Below are 13,842 nucleotides of genomic sequence, written 5' to 3'. Positions count from 1 at the left end.
TAATGAGTTATTATGTGGCTAAATTATGTGAATCATTTTTCCACTACAAACTCAATAAGAAGTGCGTGTGATTTCTCAATAGGGGTGTGTGTGTAAAGGAGATCTAGATGAGTGAAGGAATGCATGTGCACGTTCATTAGCGAGCGAGTTACTGAAAGAGGGACCGCACGTCAAAGAATGTGGAGCGAGCGAGAAACCTGAAGCCGGTCTCAGAAATCTGATCTGTCACTCTGACGGTAAATAATGAAACGGACAGAATCACAGCCTGAGTGGAGAGAGACACGGCAGGCGGTTAGAAATGCATTCTGGTGTCACGAAGCACACGGTACCCGTCAGAAGCTTTTATTTAGCTGTTTCGGTTGGGTTTGCAAACCTCTTGTGTTGAATGTACAGAGATGCAGGGCCATCGTTGGGGGGGATGGGGCGAGTTAGAATATTTTCCTGGGCCCTGGGATGAGGGGGGCCCACTAAATGTGTCCATACAGTGCTAACTGTACGGGGCTTGGGGCCACACATTGAGTCCGAAATTCGCGTCCGAAATTTCCGCACGTTAAAAAATAAATACGACCTCACGTTGTGTCAATCACATTTACACACTGCCTCCGATATTTTCGTCCATCATAAAAAAATTCGGACCGGGTTCGATTTTCTGTGTTTTCGCATCCGTAGCAAGCATTTTGAGTGGCCTTTAATAACAATTCAGAGACACCATACAAACGAGAGCCAAATACGAAAAAACGCATACGAAAATTTCGGACTGTATGTGCAAAGACCTTTACTCTGACAAATACCCTTTTCTTTACCAGTATTGTCTAGTTTCATGTACAAATATCCAACATCTTTAAGAAAGCTACAATTAATTGAGAAGCAAAATCGCACAAAATATGAAAACCTGTTTATAAAGAATAGGAGTTACATTTATTTATATCCCATTGTTGTTAGCGTCTAATAAAATGTATTGAGGTTTGTGTTTAAAACAAGAATAGCACTTTTCTAAAGGGAAAAAACAAAATTAAAACAAACTGATCTTTTTTTAAATATAAAATTTTGTCGTGCACTAAAAATTCAAACACTGTCCCTGCAGACATGACATCACTATATTTATATTTTGTCCAAAGCAATTTACAGTGCATTCAAGTGTATATTTTACCAGTTTTCACCCAACAAAACACCCTACCCGTTTACTTTACCCGTTTTATGTCTTTATTTCCTTCTAATTAAAAATCAGATTTCAAACCACTTACAAATGTGGTATGGGTCTGTAATATTTCAAATTTTACTTTAACAGGTTTAAGTCAGATACACCAACAAAACAGGCTTCGGTAGTACTGCATTGTACAATCCCTAAATATGCACCCTCGAACCGTCCACTTCTTCATCATTGAGACTTGTTTTCTTTCCCTCCCTCCTCTGTTCCTCCCTCCCCTCGTCCCCTGAGAGAGCCGGCGGTCTAATTGATATGGAGCTCAGGGTACGGCTTGATAACTGGGATTAGGGGAATAAGGCAGAGCACAGCGCAAATATTATTTTAGCCACATGGCTCTGCATTTAAAAGTACACCCACCCATTTGCCAAGTCATGCGTTCTGCTTGATACGCCTAATTAAAGACAGACGTTAAGTGGAAACTCGCACAAGAGGTGTATTGGTGTGAGGCCCATCTTACCTGACAGCATGTTGTCATGTTTGATGGAGGGGAATTTAAGCGTCATCTCATGCTTGTGCCGATGAATCATTAGATGATCCTCTGTAGGAAACCTCTGGAGATGAACAAATATGGTTGCAATTTAATCACCCTAAACAAGAGTTTTTAAGAGAATTGACTTGGCATTTTGCATTCTTAAAACACTCTCACTGGTTTGAATTAAGAGAAGAATCATTCTCTGTACATCGAGCAATGTTCTTTTGCAAATGTTACACTTACACCTTGTTCAAGACTGGGCCTTAGGCATAAACTGTCTAAACGGATTACAATAACACCCTACTGATTGCAAAAAATCCTAATTATCATAACTACATTATCTTAATTGATGTTTAAAAACACCGCAGAGAAATACTGTATCTCTGGCCACATGACTCAGCATGTTGAAGCAGATCGTGCCGGCTTAACCTAATAGTACAGTGGTTTTTAACCGGTGGGTCGCACCTCAAAAGTAGGTGGCAGGTCTGTTTTGATAAGTCCGTTGACAGCTGGAATGTAAAGTGCAAACAATACATTGTAATTTAACATATAATTGTCCACAATTAAAAAAGCAAAATAAATTGACCTATTAGATTTTGAAAGGAAAAAGAAAAATGTTCCCAAGTTTTTGTGTTGCTGATGTCAAAAGAGCTCTACGGTTTTGTGGTGCAAATTCATCTGTCACTTAGTAGAAGCTAACCGATTATTATCGCAAACGTAGACAAGTTGCTTCGTATCCTCTTCGGAAACCATAAACAAAAGTATGCAAGGTATAAAATGGCCTACATTAAACGCAGGTTAATTTACTAAGGTGATAAACATGCTTTGGGCAGCGTTTTGCAAGCATATCTAAAGACTTGATTCGCACGTAAAAAGTCAAAACAAATGACCCGACATGAAACAACTGATTTGAGACTTGTATCGTTCTTCTATATTCAATAAGTATGCTTGCATGTTAAACTTTTTTAAATTAGTGGGTTTGAGGGAAGAACCATCTCACATTTTCTGTACGTTCATTTTTTCCGCAAGAGTTTTCCGCAAGAGAGAATTTTTGCACATAAATAAAGATTTAAGGTAACACTTTACAATAAGGTGCTAATAACATTAGTATGCATTAGCTAAATATGAACAATTTCGTTTTTCAGCATTTATAAATCCTTGTTCTCGTTCGTTCATTTCAGTACAGTTATTCATGTTAGTTCATGGTGCATAACAGTGACAACGTTTGATTTGAATAATGTATTAGTAAATGCTGAAATTAACATGAATTAATATTATTAAATGCTGTAGAAGTGTTCATTGTTAGTTCATGTTAGCTAATGCATTAAATAATTGTTAACAAATAGCACCTTATTGTAAAGTGCTACCAGATTTAAAAATTAATAAACAAATGTTTTTGATACAGATTTGCAAAAAGGTTTCACTAACTTAAAAAAAACACAAAAAGTAATTTGTGCTTAAAATCATCACTTCAGCATGACTGTATTATATAAACTGATAAATAGTCTAATGTAGGCCTACATGTAAAATGAAGTTCTCTGGTTATTTATTACATTTCTACATTTTTTAAATAAAATATCTTATTATACAATTTAATCCAAATGTACAAAAACTGGGTAAAGCAAAAAAAAACCAAATCATAATCACTAAGAGAGATTTCATTCCATATTTACAAGGATACCTCCTCATACAACATGCAAAGAGAATACAGAGCCAGAAATCTTATAAAGCCCCAGTGGCCGACATCTGCCTCAACAAGATACCATTTCACTGTTGTGGTCTGTGCCACAGTTTCACATTGAGAAGGAGCTTTCTCGAGTTACCTGTCCGTTCGTCTTTGCCATTGTCCAATCAGACTCACCTGAGAGCAGCCCGGGGCGCTGCACATGAACGGCCTTTCCTGCTCTGAGTTCATTACTGTCACTGGCTCCTCATACACCTGAACACAAAGCAGAGGAGAGAAAATCACAGCAGGTTCACCTCCGGGACACAGAAGCATAAAGACGCAAACACATTGTGTCACTTATGTATCGTATGCTATGCTCTGCGGTACCCAGAGAATCTCAGAGCAGATTCGATGTCTTACACCTTGGGAGAGGCATTAAGAGCTGTGACGGTTAATGGAATAGTTCACCCCAAAATAAAAATCTAGGGAGCACCGAATGTTCGGCAACCGAAAATATTCGGCTGAAAATAGCAAAAAAAAGCATGACATGTGATGTGATCAAGCAGCAACCAGCGCAGAGAGAGAGAGAAAGAGAGAGTAAGAGAGAGAGACGTGCACGCTTTATTAATATAACAAACGTGTCGGCAGTGTATGGAGCAAGTCACAGAAAGACACAGCACAGAACTTGCTGCGGCGGAGTACATTTCTGAATGAAAGCGTCTTTACCGGCCGGTAACTGTAAAAAATGATTCTGGGTCGTAGTAGATTTCATTAAATGAATTGAGTAGACTTTACTTAATACAATTGTGTTCTTGTTTTTTTAAACCAAATTTTAAATTAAAATTATAGAAAAAATCTTGGAATTCTAAATGCACAAATTATTGAGTGAATTCAACTTCATTGTATCATGTTCAACCCACTTAAACTTGTATAAAGGATCTTTAATGAATTATTTTGTGGTGGGACACATTCATTCTTTTAGTTAATTTCACTAACTGAGCAGTGAATTTAGAGTTCCCAGCATGCTTTGCATGCAACAGCATTAGGAGAGTCATTTTTGTGAAAAAGTGCTGTTGTATGTGCTTTACAATAAAATGAAAGACTTGATAGTGTTTACTGTTCAGTTGTCTTCAAGATTTAGAAGAGATCCTGTTTGTATTTTGGAGTTTCGTGGTTACCATCGTTCAGAAGAGTGGTGCTTAAGCTTAGGTTATAGGAGAGCTCAAAATGTGTGTATTTTTACTCAGTGAACAGTAATGCTGCTAATGCCAGTACTGAGACAACTCTCAGCTAACTTGTACATCATATACGTATGTTGTTGTAAACAATAATAAATGTTAAAGTTGATTATTTATTTATTTTTTAAGTTTATCATGTGACTTGCTTAAATAATTTAGGTAATTTTTACTTGATTTATTCATGGAATATTGCGTTAAAAATAAGCTTTAAAGTACTTAAAATATTTTGTGTAATATTGTTACCATAATTCTTTTAAGTAAATATCCGTGTCATTTTTTACAGTAGCCCGCCGCTCGCGACATCCTTTGACATCATCCAGTGGTCACGTCCACACAGTTCCCTTACTAGACAACTTGTCAAAGTATGTTTAATCTGTGCATCCCGGCCACGAGTGCACCTTCTGAGAGAACATTCAGCTTTTGTGGGCAGAGTTTGGAGGAGAGACGTGAACTGAAATGGTTGTCAGTCAGAATTGCTTGCATGGATGTTTTTTTTTCTTTAAATATTTTTCAGTGTAGCCTATAATAATCCAACAGCTTTCGTTTATTCATATTTTTAGTTTATAATGTTGATTGACACTTTTTAACGATGTGTTTTGTTGTAGGGGTACAGAGTACAGTACATTCTTTCAGCAGTCAGTTATAGGTCCATTGTAGGCTATTCAAGAAGGGAGAGGGCTCAATTTTTTAGTTTTAATTCTGCCTACTTGTTTTGCTCAATCTTATTTTAAGTTATATTGTTTTATATTGAAAAGCAAGACAAAATATAAAAAGCACATGTTTACCATTCAGTTTATGCAATAGTGAAAAAATTGGCTAAATAAATAGAAGATGCCATGTTCGGTATTCGGCCTTCGCCCAAGTGTTTCATTTTTATTCGGCTTCGGCCAAGAATTTTAATTTCGTTGCATCCCTATTTGTCACCACGGAGCTGTCACTGACCACAGGGTTAGGTGTAAACTATACCTTCTGTGTTGTGTTGTGCACGCAGTGTGGCTAACCCAGACACACAGCACCCAGGTCAACGTATCAATGAACTGTCGGTCATTAGCAACTCTTTTGACACCTAAACTGTCCTTTAATACCTCAGCTGCCATGACTTTAGCGCCGGTATTAGTGACTAATGGTGTGAGTAATGTCTGTGCTAGAAGCATCTCTAAAAGAAATTGAGAAAATGATGATGGTTTTCCAATGCAAATACTCGCTGTCCAACTGCTGGTAACAAATGGAGTCCTGCACCAAACACCATGCCAGGTTGAGATGCTCAAACAACCAAAATAATGTTTTAATAATATCGCAGTCACGCTTTTAGGAAAGTGAACCCACAAATAGATTGCTTATATAAACGGCAGAAAAAATATGTTCATTTTTTAAGATACAGCTGACTCTACCCATTAGGAAACAGACAGCATAACAAATTACAAAGAGGTCAAGGAGGGGTAAAAATGTTTCATCACAACGGTAAAACTCTCAACTATTTCTAGCCTCCATTTTACAAGTAGTGCATTTTTCCACCATCAATGACAAATATGTTTCCACTATCACTGCTCACCATGACCACTGTGACTCCTTGTTTAATGCTATGATGATGCTAAATACCACAGATGACAGCCTGACAATGGAATGGTATGCCAGTCATTTCGTTTTGCTCACATGAAGAGTAACCAGGCAGCTCCTATGGTGTAAATGGGGTGAAGCTGGAGATCAGTTTTGTTATGTGGGCTCACAATGAGCTATATCCTATTGTCGCCATGGCGTTCAGGCTTGGATGCTGTGGAATATATCAGTCACCAAGTGTGCTACAACATCAGGAGCCGCTTCTGTTTCCAAAGTTGGGTGTGTGATTCTGAATGCACGTTTCTCTCACCGGCCCTGCTGTCTCATGCAACTTCATAAACAGACCTTGATGACAGCTTTTGTCATAAAAAAATCACTTGATATTTTCTGTGCTTTCAAGGAATTCAGGATCAATTAAAAGCTGTAGCTTTTAACAAATTAGCCAGAATTTTTCATAAACAAGCACACAAGAAGACGTGCATGAACTTCATGAGTTACACCTGCTTTGGGCATTTTATAGCACCCTCGTGGATGTTTTGTGTGAAAGTGTAACAGTATTATAGTCTACAACAGCCTAATGAGACACAGCTGTAATGGACCATGAAAGCCAGAGTCAAGTCCCCTTCATATACAGCAGCAAAACACACTGTTGACACACCGCTTAGACAGCTAACAAACACGTTCCAAATGCGTGGAAAATAAACATGTAAGAAACGTTGAATAAATGAAAACTTCAAATGGTTCAGTTTAGCCTCACCGGGTATACGTGAGCCAGGCTGTAAGAACGCTTTCATGCGCAATTTGCATGACTTTTTCCTGTCCGATTGGTCTAGCCAACTGTTTCCTCCCATGCAGTCAAAACATGCAAATTTGTCGTTATGTTAACCAGACATCTTTTTCCTTACAGTCCGGTCCTCTCCAGACGGCCTCTGAGACGTGGCCCGTGGGGATTATATGGTCTGGACAGGGTGTTTCTATGAGAGAACTGGCATCAAGAAGACGTCTGCTAAATGACAAGTCCCAAATGTTTTCTGGGTCCTGTCTTTCTCTCCATCCATTCTTTTGTTTGTTCGTTGCGAGACAGAAAATGAAGGGTCTCCATATGTATCATTAAGTCCTCTCTCATTTCTGATGACTTTGGTTTTTCGGATTGATTAACCAATGAATGTGATTGGCCACTAAATGTGATTGGTCACTCGATGCGATTGACCAACTGGCAACAACTCTTATTAAGCACCTTAAGCTTATTATTCACCTTCACGGACATGAACACATTAGACAATTGAGATCCAAGTATAGTTTCTAACTTCACAAACTTTAGGCCTAAATCCAACAGCAAAATCAAGAGTGCAACACAATCAGTCGCCTCCAGCTATATTCCGCCTCTCGCACAACACATACTCTCACCGTAACTCATACAACAGTGACTGCAAAAACTGTCATCAAATCTGTTCAGTTAAACATACGATTTTAACAGCACTTTATTCATATTTATGACAGAAACATTACCGTATCATTTCCACCCTCGAGCAACCACCGGCAAATCTTTTAGTCCCTTAAACTGTCGAATATCCCATGCGACACAGGGCCAGGTGTGTAATATTTGCTCACCGGTGGTTATACACTGCTTGGCTTCTCTTTCACTGGTGTTTTCATTTAGCGCAAGGAAATTCTCATTTAGAATGACCCGATGTCGCAGCGAAGGAGGATTAGGGACCGGAGTACAGTTTCACAGGGACCGGTAAGGAACTATCTCCTCTGAATTCAAACAGTATGGTGTACATGCGGAGGGGAGGAGGAGGGTGGTGAAGGTTACAGCAAGCACAAACTTGTGCTGCAATTTAAATCCAACCCCCCCCCCATCCTCCCCAGGCCTTCGGCAGCAGAGGTTCAAGGTAGGATCAGAACAGCACCCGGGGCAAGGAATAAGAAACATACAGACAATGCTAAAGATGGCGTAAACCTTTCATAATGAACAGACAAAGGGGCCCCACAAAAGCAACCTTCTATCACTGTCAGTCATCACATTTTTAAACATAAACTTACACAGACCCAGAGAACTTAAGACTTGCTTGTATATCGGGGAGCACACATTTGAAATATGAATATTGCATACTTTTCAGTTTGCAAAAGTGGCTATAAAATAATTACAGAAGGAGAGGATTTCATTTTTTATATCGATATTAATTAAACATGAAAATACTTTATATTAGTAAGTTTCTTTAACCATATTTATACATCAACCCTGCTGAGACAATGGCAGGCTAAAGCATATAAAGTGTTTAAAAGAGTCCCTCACAGTGAATATTTTAAAATCTTTTTTTTTTTACATTTTAGCTTTAATTGTTAAAAACAAATAATATAATAAAATGTTTTCTTTATACAGGACTACCAGTGAACAAATACTTTTTAACAGTCACACCAACTTGTCAAAACAGCTCAATTGAATAGTTGACAATATTTCATTTTTCAATAATAATAAATGCTTTCAATGAAGTTTACATAAATTAAACTATAAATTAATATTAACTTTAGTAAAATCAATCAAACTTTAGTAAATCTCCATTCTAAAGCAATAAAGCCTTATGAGCGTATAGTCAGGTGTATTCAGTAGTAATAAAAGTTTTGAATGAAAGTAGAATAAAACCTATTAAATTAATAAAAATGAAGCAGATAAAAGATTACAATGTAGTTGCTGTGTAGCCCAATATTTCTGTTTGCTGTACGTTCATGCAAACAAATATGGTTGTTGTTGTTTTTTTGCTAATAAGAGAACGCAGAATAATGCAAGTACGTGGACTATTTTTTGTTTGCATTTATTGTCAGTGGATTAAAACGCCTCGTCGTCGGCACAATCCGCTGAAACACTCAATAACCCGACGCTTTATCAAACAGTCTGACTGGCCTGCATTATGACGTCATGCTGTCTTGTTACATTTTATACCAATGTTATTATTCAATGCAAATAATCATAGTACATACTTTGGTTCCCATTTTTATTTAACAAAAGGTGGACTGGTACTCCTGTGACTGTCGCGGTCGCGATCGCTCTTGATCTGGCTCGGGACGGGACAATGGCTAGAGGTGCAGTTATTCAGAGACAGAGAAGTTCATCGGTTTTTGCATTTTGATGAATGAAGCAAACAGATTCAACGCTGTAAACGGCGGACCGCTTCTTATGAACAATGCACAACAGTTACCGTGACAGCGCGAGCGGGACACAACATTGTCGTACTCATACACACATGCACATGCACGCGTGAGCACCCTGCATCAGCGCGGTCGTGTTTGACAGCTTCATGCGCTCAAACCAACAGCAAAGTCACTCCGCGATAAGTTTTCTAAGAATTGCACGACAGCGTGCTGTACTTTAGATTAAAGTCGATACGTTAGCGGCTTGTTTCAGACGCCAAACACGTAATTTGGGTGTTAAATAGAATAATAGGCGAAACCTGTTACATGTAAACAACTCCAGAATATCAAAAAAGTAACTCACGATCAGCGCGTGTTTCTAACTGACAAGGAAGCGACTGAAATAGACCAATGTTGACACACTCCGTGAAAGTAGTTGAAATTGGTTCATGTGAATCTCAAATAAACTTGTCACTTCTTCAGACTCGAGAGATTGCCCGTTACAATGGCACCGACTGAGGTACCGACCAGCAAGTGCATGTTAATGCAAAGGAATTGGTGTAGATCGGTATGAAAAACAAGTGAAACAACTCACCGCACAAGTCTGGAGAAGATGCAGCACACTTTCTGAAGGAACCACGCTGGACTGAGGAAAGATTACAATACGATCTATTTAGAGAAGCATTACATCACCCTTTGGTGACGTCACGTGGGATTCCTGAACTTCTAAATCATTGCGGTCCCTCGTGGAGGCGGAGCCAACGGGGCGGGGTCAGAGCCGGTGGGTGTGGTGGCAGGACAGCAACGCTAACATCTGTCTGGCTCAAGTTGTTATTGTTGTTCTCCTCAGTGAGTTAGAGGGATAAACTGTTGTGAATCGTAAGTGTATAGGAACATGCTATTACGCAACAAGTTTTCCAGGTGATTACATTTGAAACGGTATAATTTTTCCTAAATATTAAAATGACAACAGGACATTCAAATAAACATCTTAGGTTGGTTATTATAAAGCTAATACAGACCATCACAATTATTAAAATGATAATTATTTAATTTAAGTAACACTTTTATTTCAGAATTTACTACCACTTCTTTTTCGTGTAACTGAGTGAAGATCTGTAAAAAAGTTTGTTGATAAATTATTCATGAATTGTATTACTAAGTGTTTCCAAACAATTTGCTTCACATCTTCTGAACGGCTTATTAACAGGAGACATGTTGCACAATGGCTGAAGGCACAAAGCCACAGAGCTCAGTTGAGTTATCCAGGTCTGTTAATTGTGTGCAGCTCGCCAGTGCCTCTGTGTGTACTAAATAATGAAAGTGTCAGAGGTAAATAAATTATTGGCTGGATTATATCTGACTGCAAGTGTTGAATTTAGAAGATGGTGTTACAGAATCAAAGCTGCGACTTCTTTGTTCACAGATAATTGCAAGGCAGACGTAATGTGATGCAGGTTCCATCGAAGGACAAGCCAACCAATACCTGTGTTTTTTCAGTACCTCGTCGTGAAATACTTTGGAGCTGAAGCATGTATTTGGTGGTATTAAAAAACATATTAATAAACAATAACGTGTATATATGAAGTCTATATTTATAATGCATTGTGTATTGTTAAAATGGAAAATGTGTTGTTCAACGTGTTCAAAATGAGCCATGAATTTTAAATAGTAAAAATATTTTATTGTCATCTACATGCAACACTTTAAATTGTTTGTAGGTTCTACTAAATAAATATGAAACAAATAAATGCAAGTACCACATCAACAGTTACTACAGTTTACTCAAATGACTTTAAACAGCATGGCTGTCAGAATCATTAATACAACAATGAACCCAAAATCCTCTGTGTAAAATCTCCCTAAAATACAGTGATGGAGCTATTAAAACTTTTCGAGAGCTATAAATCTTATACACTGTCACTTTATGAGTATATTTTTTCCCGCAAGAGACAGTATCGTCGAAAATGATCATTAGGTTCATCATTGCTGTTAAACTGACATGTCAGCCATAATAGTGCGAGAATAAAAAAAAGTGTAGACAGAGTCACAACCTTTTAAGCCTCAGTGAATGTTCTGGTGGCGGCAGTGTGATTTCTGAGGCTGAAGGTGCACTGGAGGAGTCTGGGATAGCATCAGCGATTAATGGCTGTCTGCTCCTCAGAAAGCTGGCTGTTTACAATGAGCCACCCGCACTAAGAGCTCTGTCACGGGAACAATAACACCAGCCTCAACTGCCACCATAACTCAGCCACTTCGCTTGCCTGTGTCTTTTAACCTGAGCCTTAATCAAAGCTTTATGACAGTATTTGTTCCTTTATGGTCTATATATTTCTCCCAACCATCCAGACATCATCCCGTGGGAGAGCTGAGCAATAAGTGGCATAAGTGCACAGTCAGAGATGGGTCAGTGACCCTACACTTTAAAAGATTTTATCTCTAATGCACGGCAGGTTGGTCTGTCTCTAACGTCTTGTATGCGGGGCTTCAAATTCACATTTTAAAGGAGCGGTGCAAAGTTGACGCTCTAATGTCAAGTCTAATTGGGTTAAAACTTTGCTATGAAATATCACTTGTGCGCAATTGCCCAAAGATTGTTTGTAACGTTGCTTAGTGAATTTTTATTGATTCTGTTGAATGTGAAAATGTATTCAGTCTTTATGGTATGTTAAACCATAAACAACAAACTTGCACTGTAGAAGCACAATCCCTAGAACAGCAATTTGGGAATGTTACAGTCGAAACCTGATTGCAATTTGACATCAGAGAGTCGATTCACAAGAGACAGAAGAGTTTGGAAAACCTCATCCAAAGGCTCATCGTCAACAAACACAAGTGAGAGATCGTGTGTTTAATCAGCTCTTTGACTGAAGATGACCTTGGAAAGAACCAAATTCACCTTTGATGGTGAGCATGTCCCAGAACACTTTAATTGCATTCAGAAGATTGGAATGATTCCCTTTATCCTAAAGGGAGAACATTTGTTGCCGTTACATCAGCACAGGAGAGAGACCCCCTTCCTCTCCACACACATAGACTTACATACTGTAAAAATTAAATTGGAAGAACAACTCTAAACCTATACAAATAGCAATAAAGAGTACACTTTTACATAAGTACCAAATAGAGAATATTGTGTAATATAGTGTAATTTTTGAAAGAATCCATTATTCATACACCTAAACAGTCAACACATTCATATTAATCCAAAAGTACACACATATCAACAATAAATTCAACTCGAAAGTCCCAACACTGATGTAAAACAAAAACATAACGCATCAGTTAAGGAGTAGAAAATGAACGCGTCAAACGTCAGCGACATAATGAAGGCCTTGTTTAGCAAGCGAAAAGAATGACTTACAGAACAAATTATTACTCTGTTTATATTTACAGAATACAAAGAGTTTGTTCAACATTTAGTGAGTCAAAACAAACTCATTGAGTTGCAGCAGAGCAGAGTGTGTGTGTGGCTGACCATGACATGTAACCAGATGTATCGTAAGAGCCAGAACTCTATCTGGTTTTGGCAGTCGCTCGAATCCAGTATTATGTCATATTCCATAATGGATTTCACATTCAATGCAGCTAAAAGTCACAAGTGTACATCTTAAAGAAAGTTGTATGAATTCTTAATTCAGTTTGTTTAAAGCGCATTTGGCCTCAGGTTTGAAGAGCTGGATGTTATGATCATTGGATATAGCGTAAGGAAGCATATTGGCTGTCTGTTTGATCCTCTCAACGGAACGTTCCAGCTTCACTCTGTGGAGTCATCTCCGTGTCTTGAAGTGCCTGCAGGAATGGAAATGTTGAAGTATGCAGCTTTGTATAATAACACATGGCTCCCCCCAACAAAGCTCATTATTTTCCTGTGGTGGTGGTCTACCAGATACAAAGACATTTAGAAAGAAACTCAACATTATTTGGTATGGAAAGATGTCCCTTTAGTATCACAATAAAACCGCTATTCCGACCTTTGGGTGTCTGTGGAAATGACAGGACTTTTAAACCACGAGGAACCTCCAAGAAACGTCATAAGGAATCAAAACAAAATAAAAGCTGAATTGTGTTTGAAGACCACATAGCGCATTAAAATGATGTTACCAAAAACACACTGTTATTATGTAATTGTTCGAAGTGAACCGACGCAGCATTACATATTTATGAAGCTAAAAAACTGACTGACATCATTTCTGAGTAGTTTACAGTATGACTGCAGTGGTATAATGCCATGTGCATTTAAGTTCCAGCAAGGGAAGGCCAGAACTTGCAAAAGTTTGGGTCTGAACATTACAATGTTATTTAAGTCGTAATGGGTCTGGGGGTTTTAGTCGCAAAGTATTTAAACCAATGTCTTTATCCGATCAGTCACCACAGAATAGCTTGTTTTGGTGTGGTCTCCACAGAGATTTAACATTATGTCAAAGAGAGTCCGAAGCAAACCATTAGCCAGAACTTCAACCATGAGACTTCCCTTACATTTATCTGGCCTATTGGCAAAAATGTAACTTTTTGTTGATGCCACTGGCACAGATTCACAATCATACTGTTTTTTGTGTGTGTCTGAGTT

The 13,842-nt window shown here is 38.3% G+C and overlaps 1 protein-coding gene across 2 annotated transcripts in view; it reads right to left on the bottom strand.

The window, feature by feature from the left end:
* creb5b (cAMP responsive element binding protein 5b) overlaps window positions 1-9,997 on the bottom strand; it is a 55,979-nt gene extending 45,982 nt beyond the window's left edge. The window contains exons 1-3 of one of the 2 annotated variants that reach the window (XM_057339867.1): window positions 9,868-9,997; window positions 3,541-3,618; window positions 1,665-1,758 (exon numbers count right to left, since the gene is read on the bottom strand). In XM_057339867.1, coding sequence (XP_057195850.1) covers window positions 1,665-1,758; window positions 3,541-3,594 — 148 coding nt within the window. In that variant the 5' untranslated portion in view covers window positions 3,595-3,618; window positions 9,868-9,997. The remainder of the gene's footprint in view (window positions 1-1,664; window positions 1,759-3,540; window positions 3,619-9,867) is intronic. The other variant, XM_057339866.1, reaches the window with a different exon arrangement.
* Window positions 9,998-13,842: the final 3,845 nt, after the last annotated feature.

This window comes from Triplophysa rosa, linkage group LG8, assembly GCF_024868665.1.
Source record: "Triplophysa rosa linkage group LG8, Trosa_1v2, whole genome shotgun sequence".
Classification (NCBI taxonomy): domain Eukaryota; kingdom Metazoa; phylum Chordata; class Actinopteri; order Cypriniformes; family Nemacheilidae; genus Triplophysa; species Triplophysa rosa.
The sequence above is the reverse complement of the archived record's forward strand: the minus strand, read 5'-3'. Positions and strand labels throughout refer to the sequence as shown.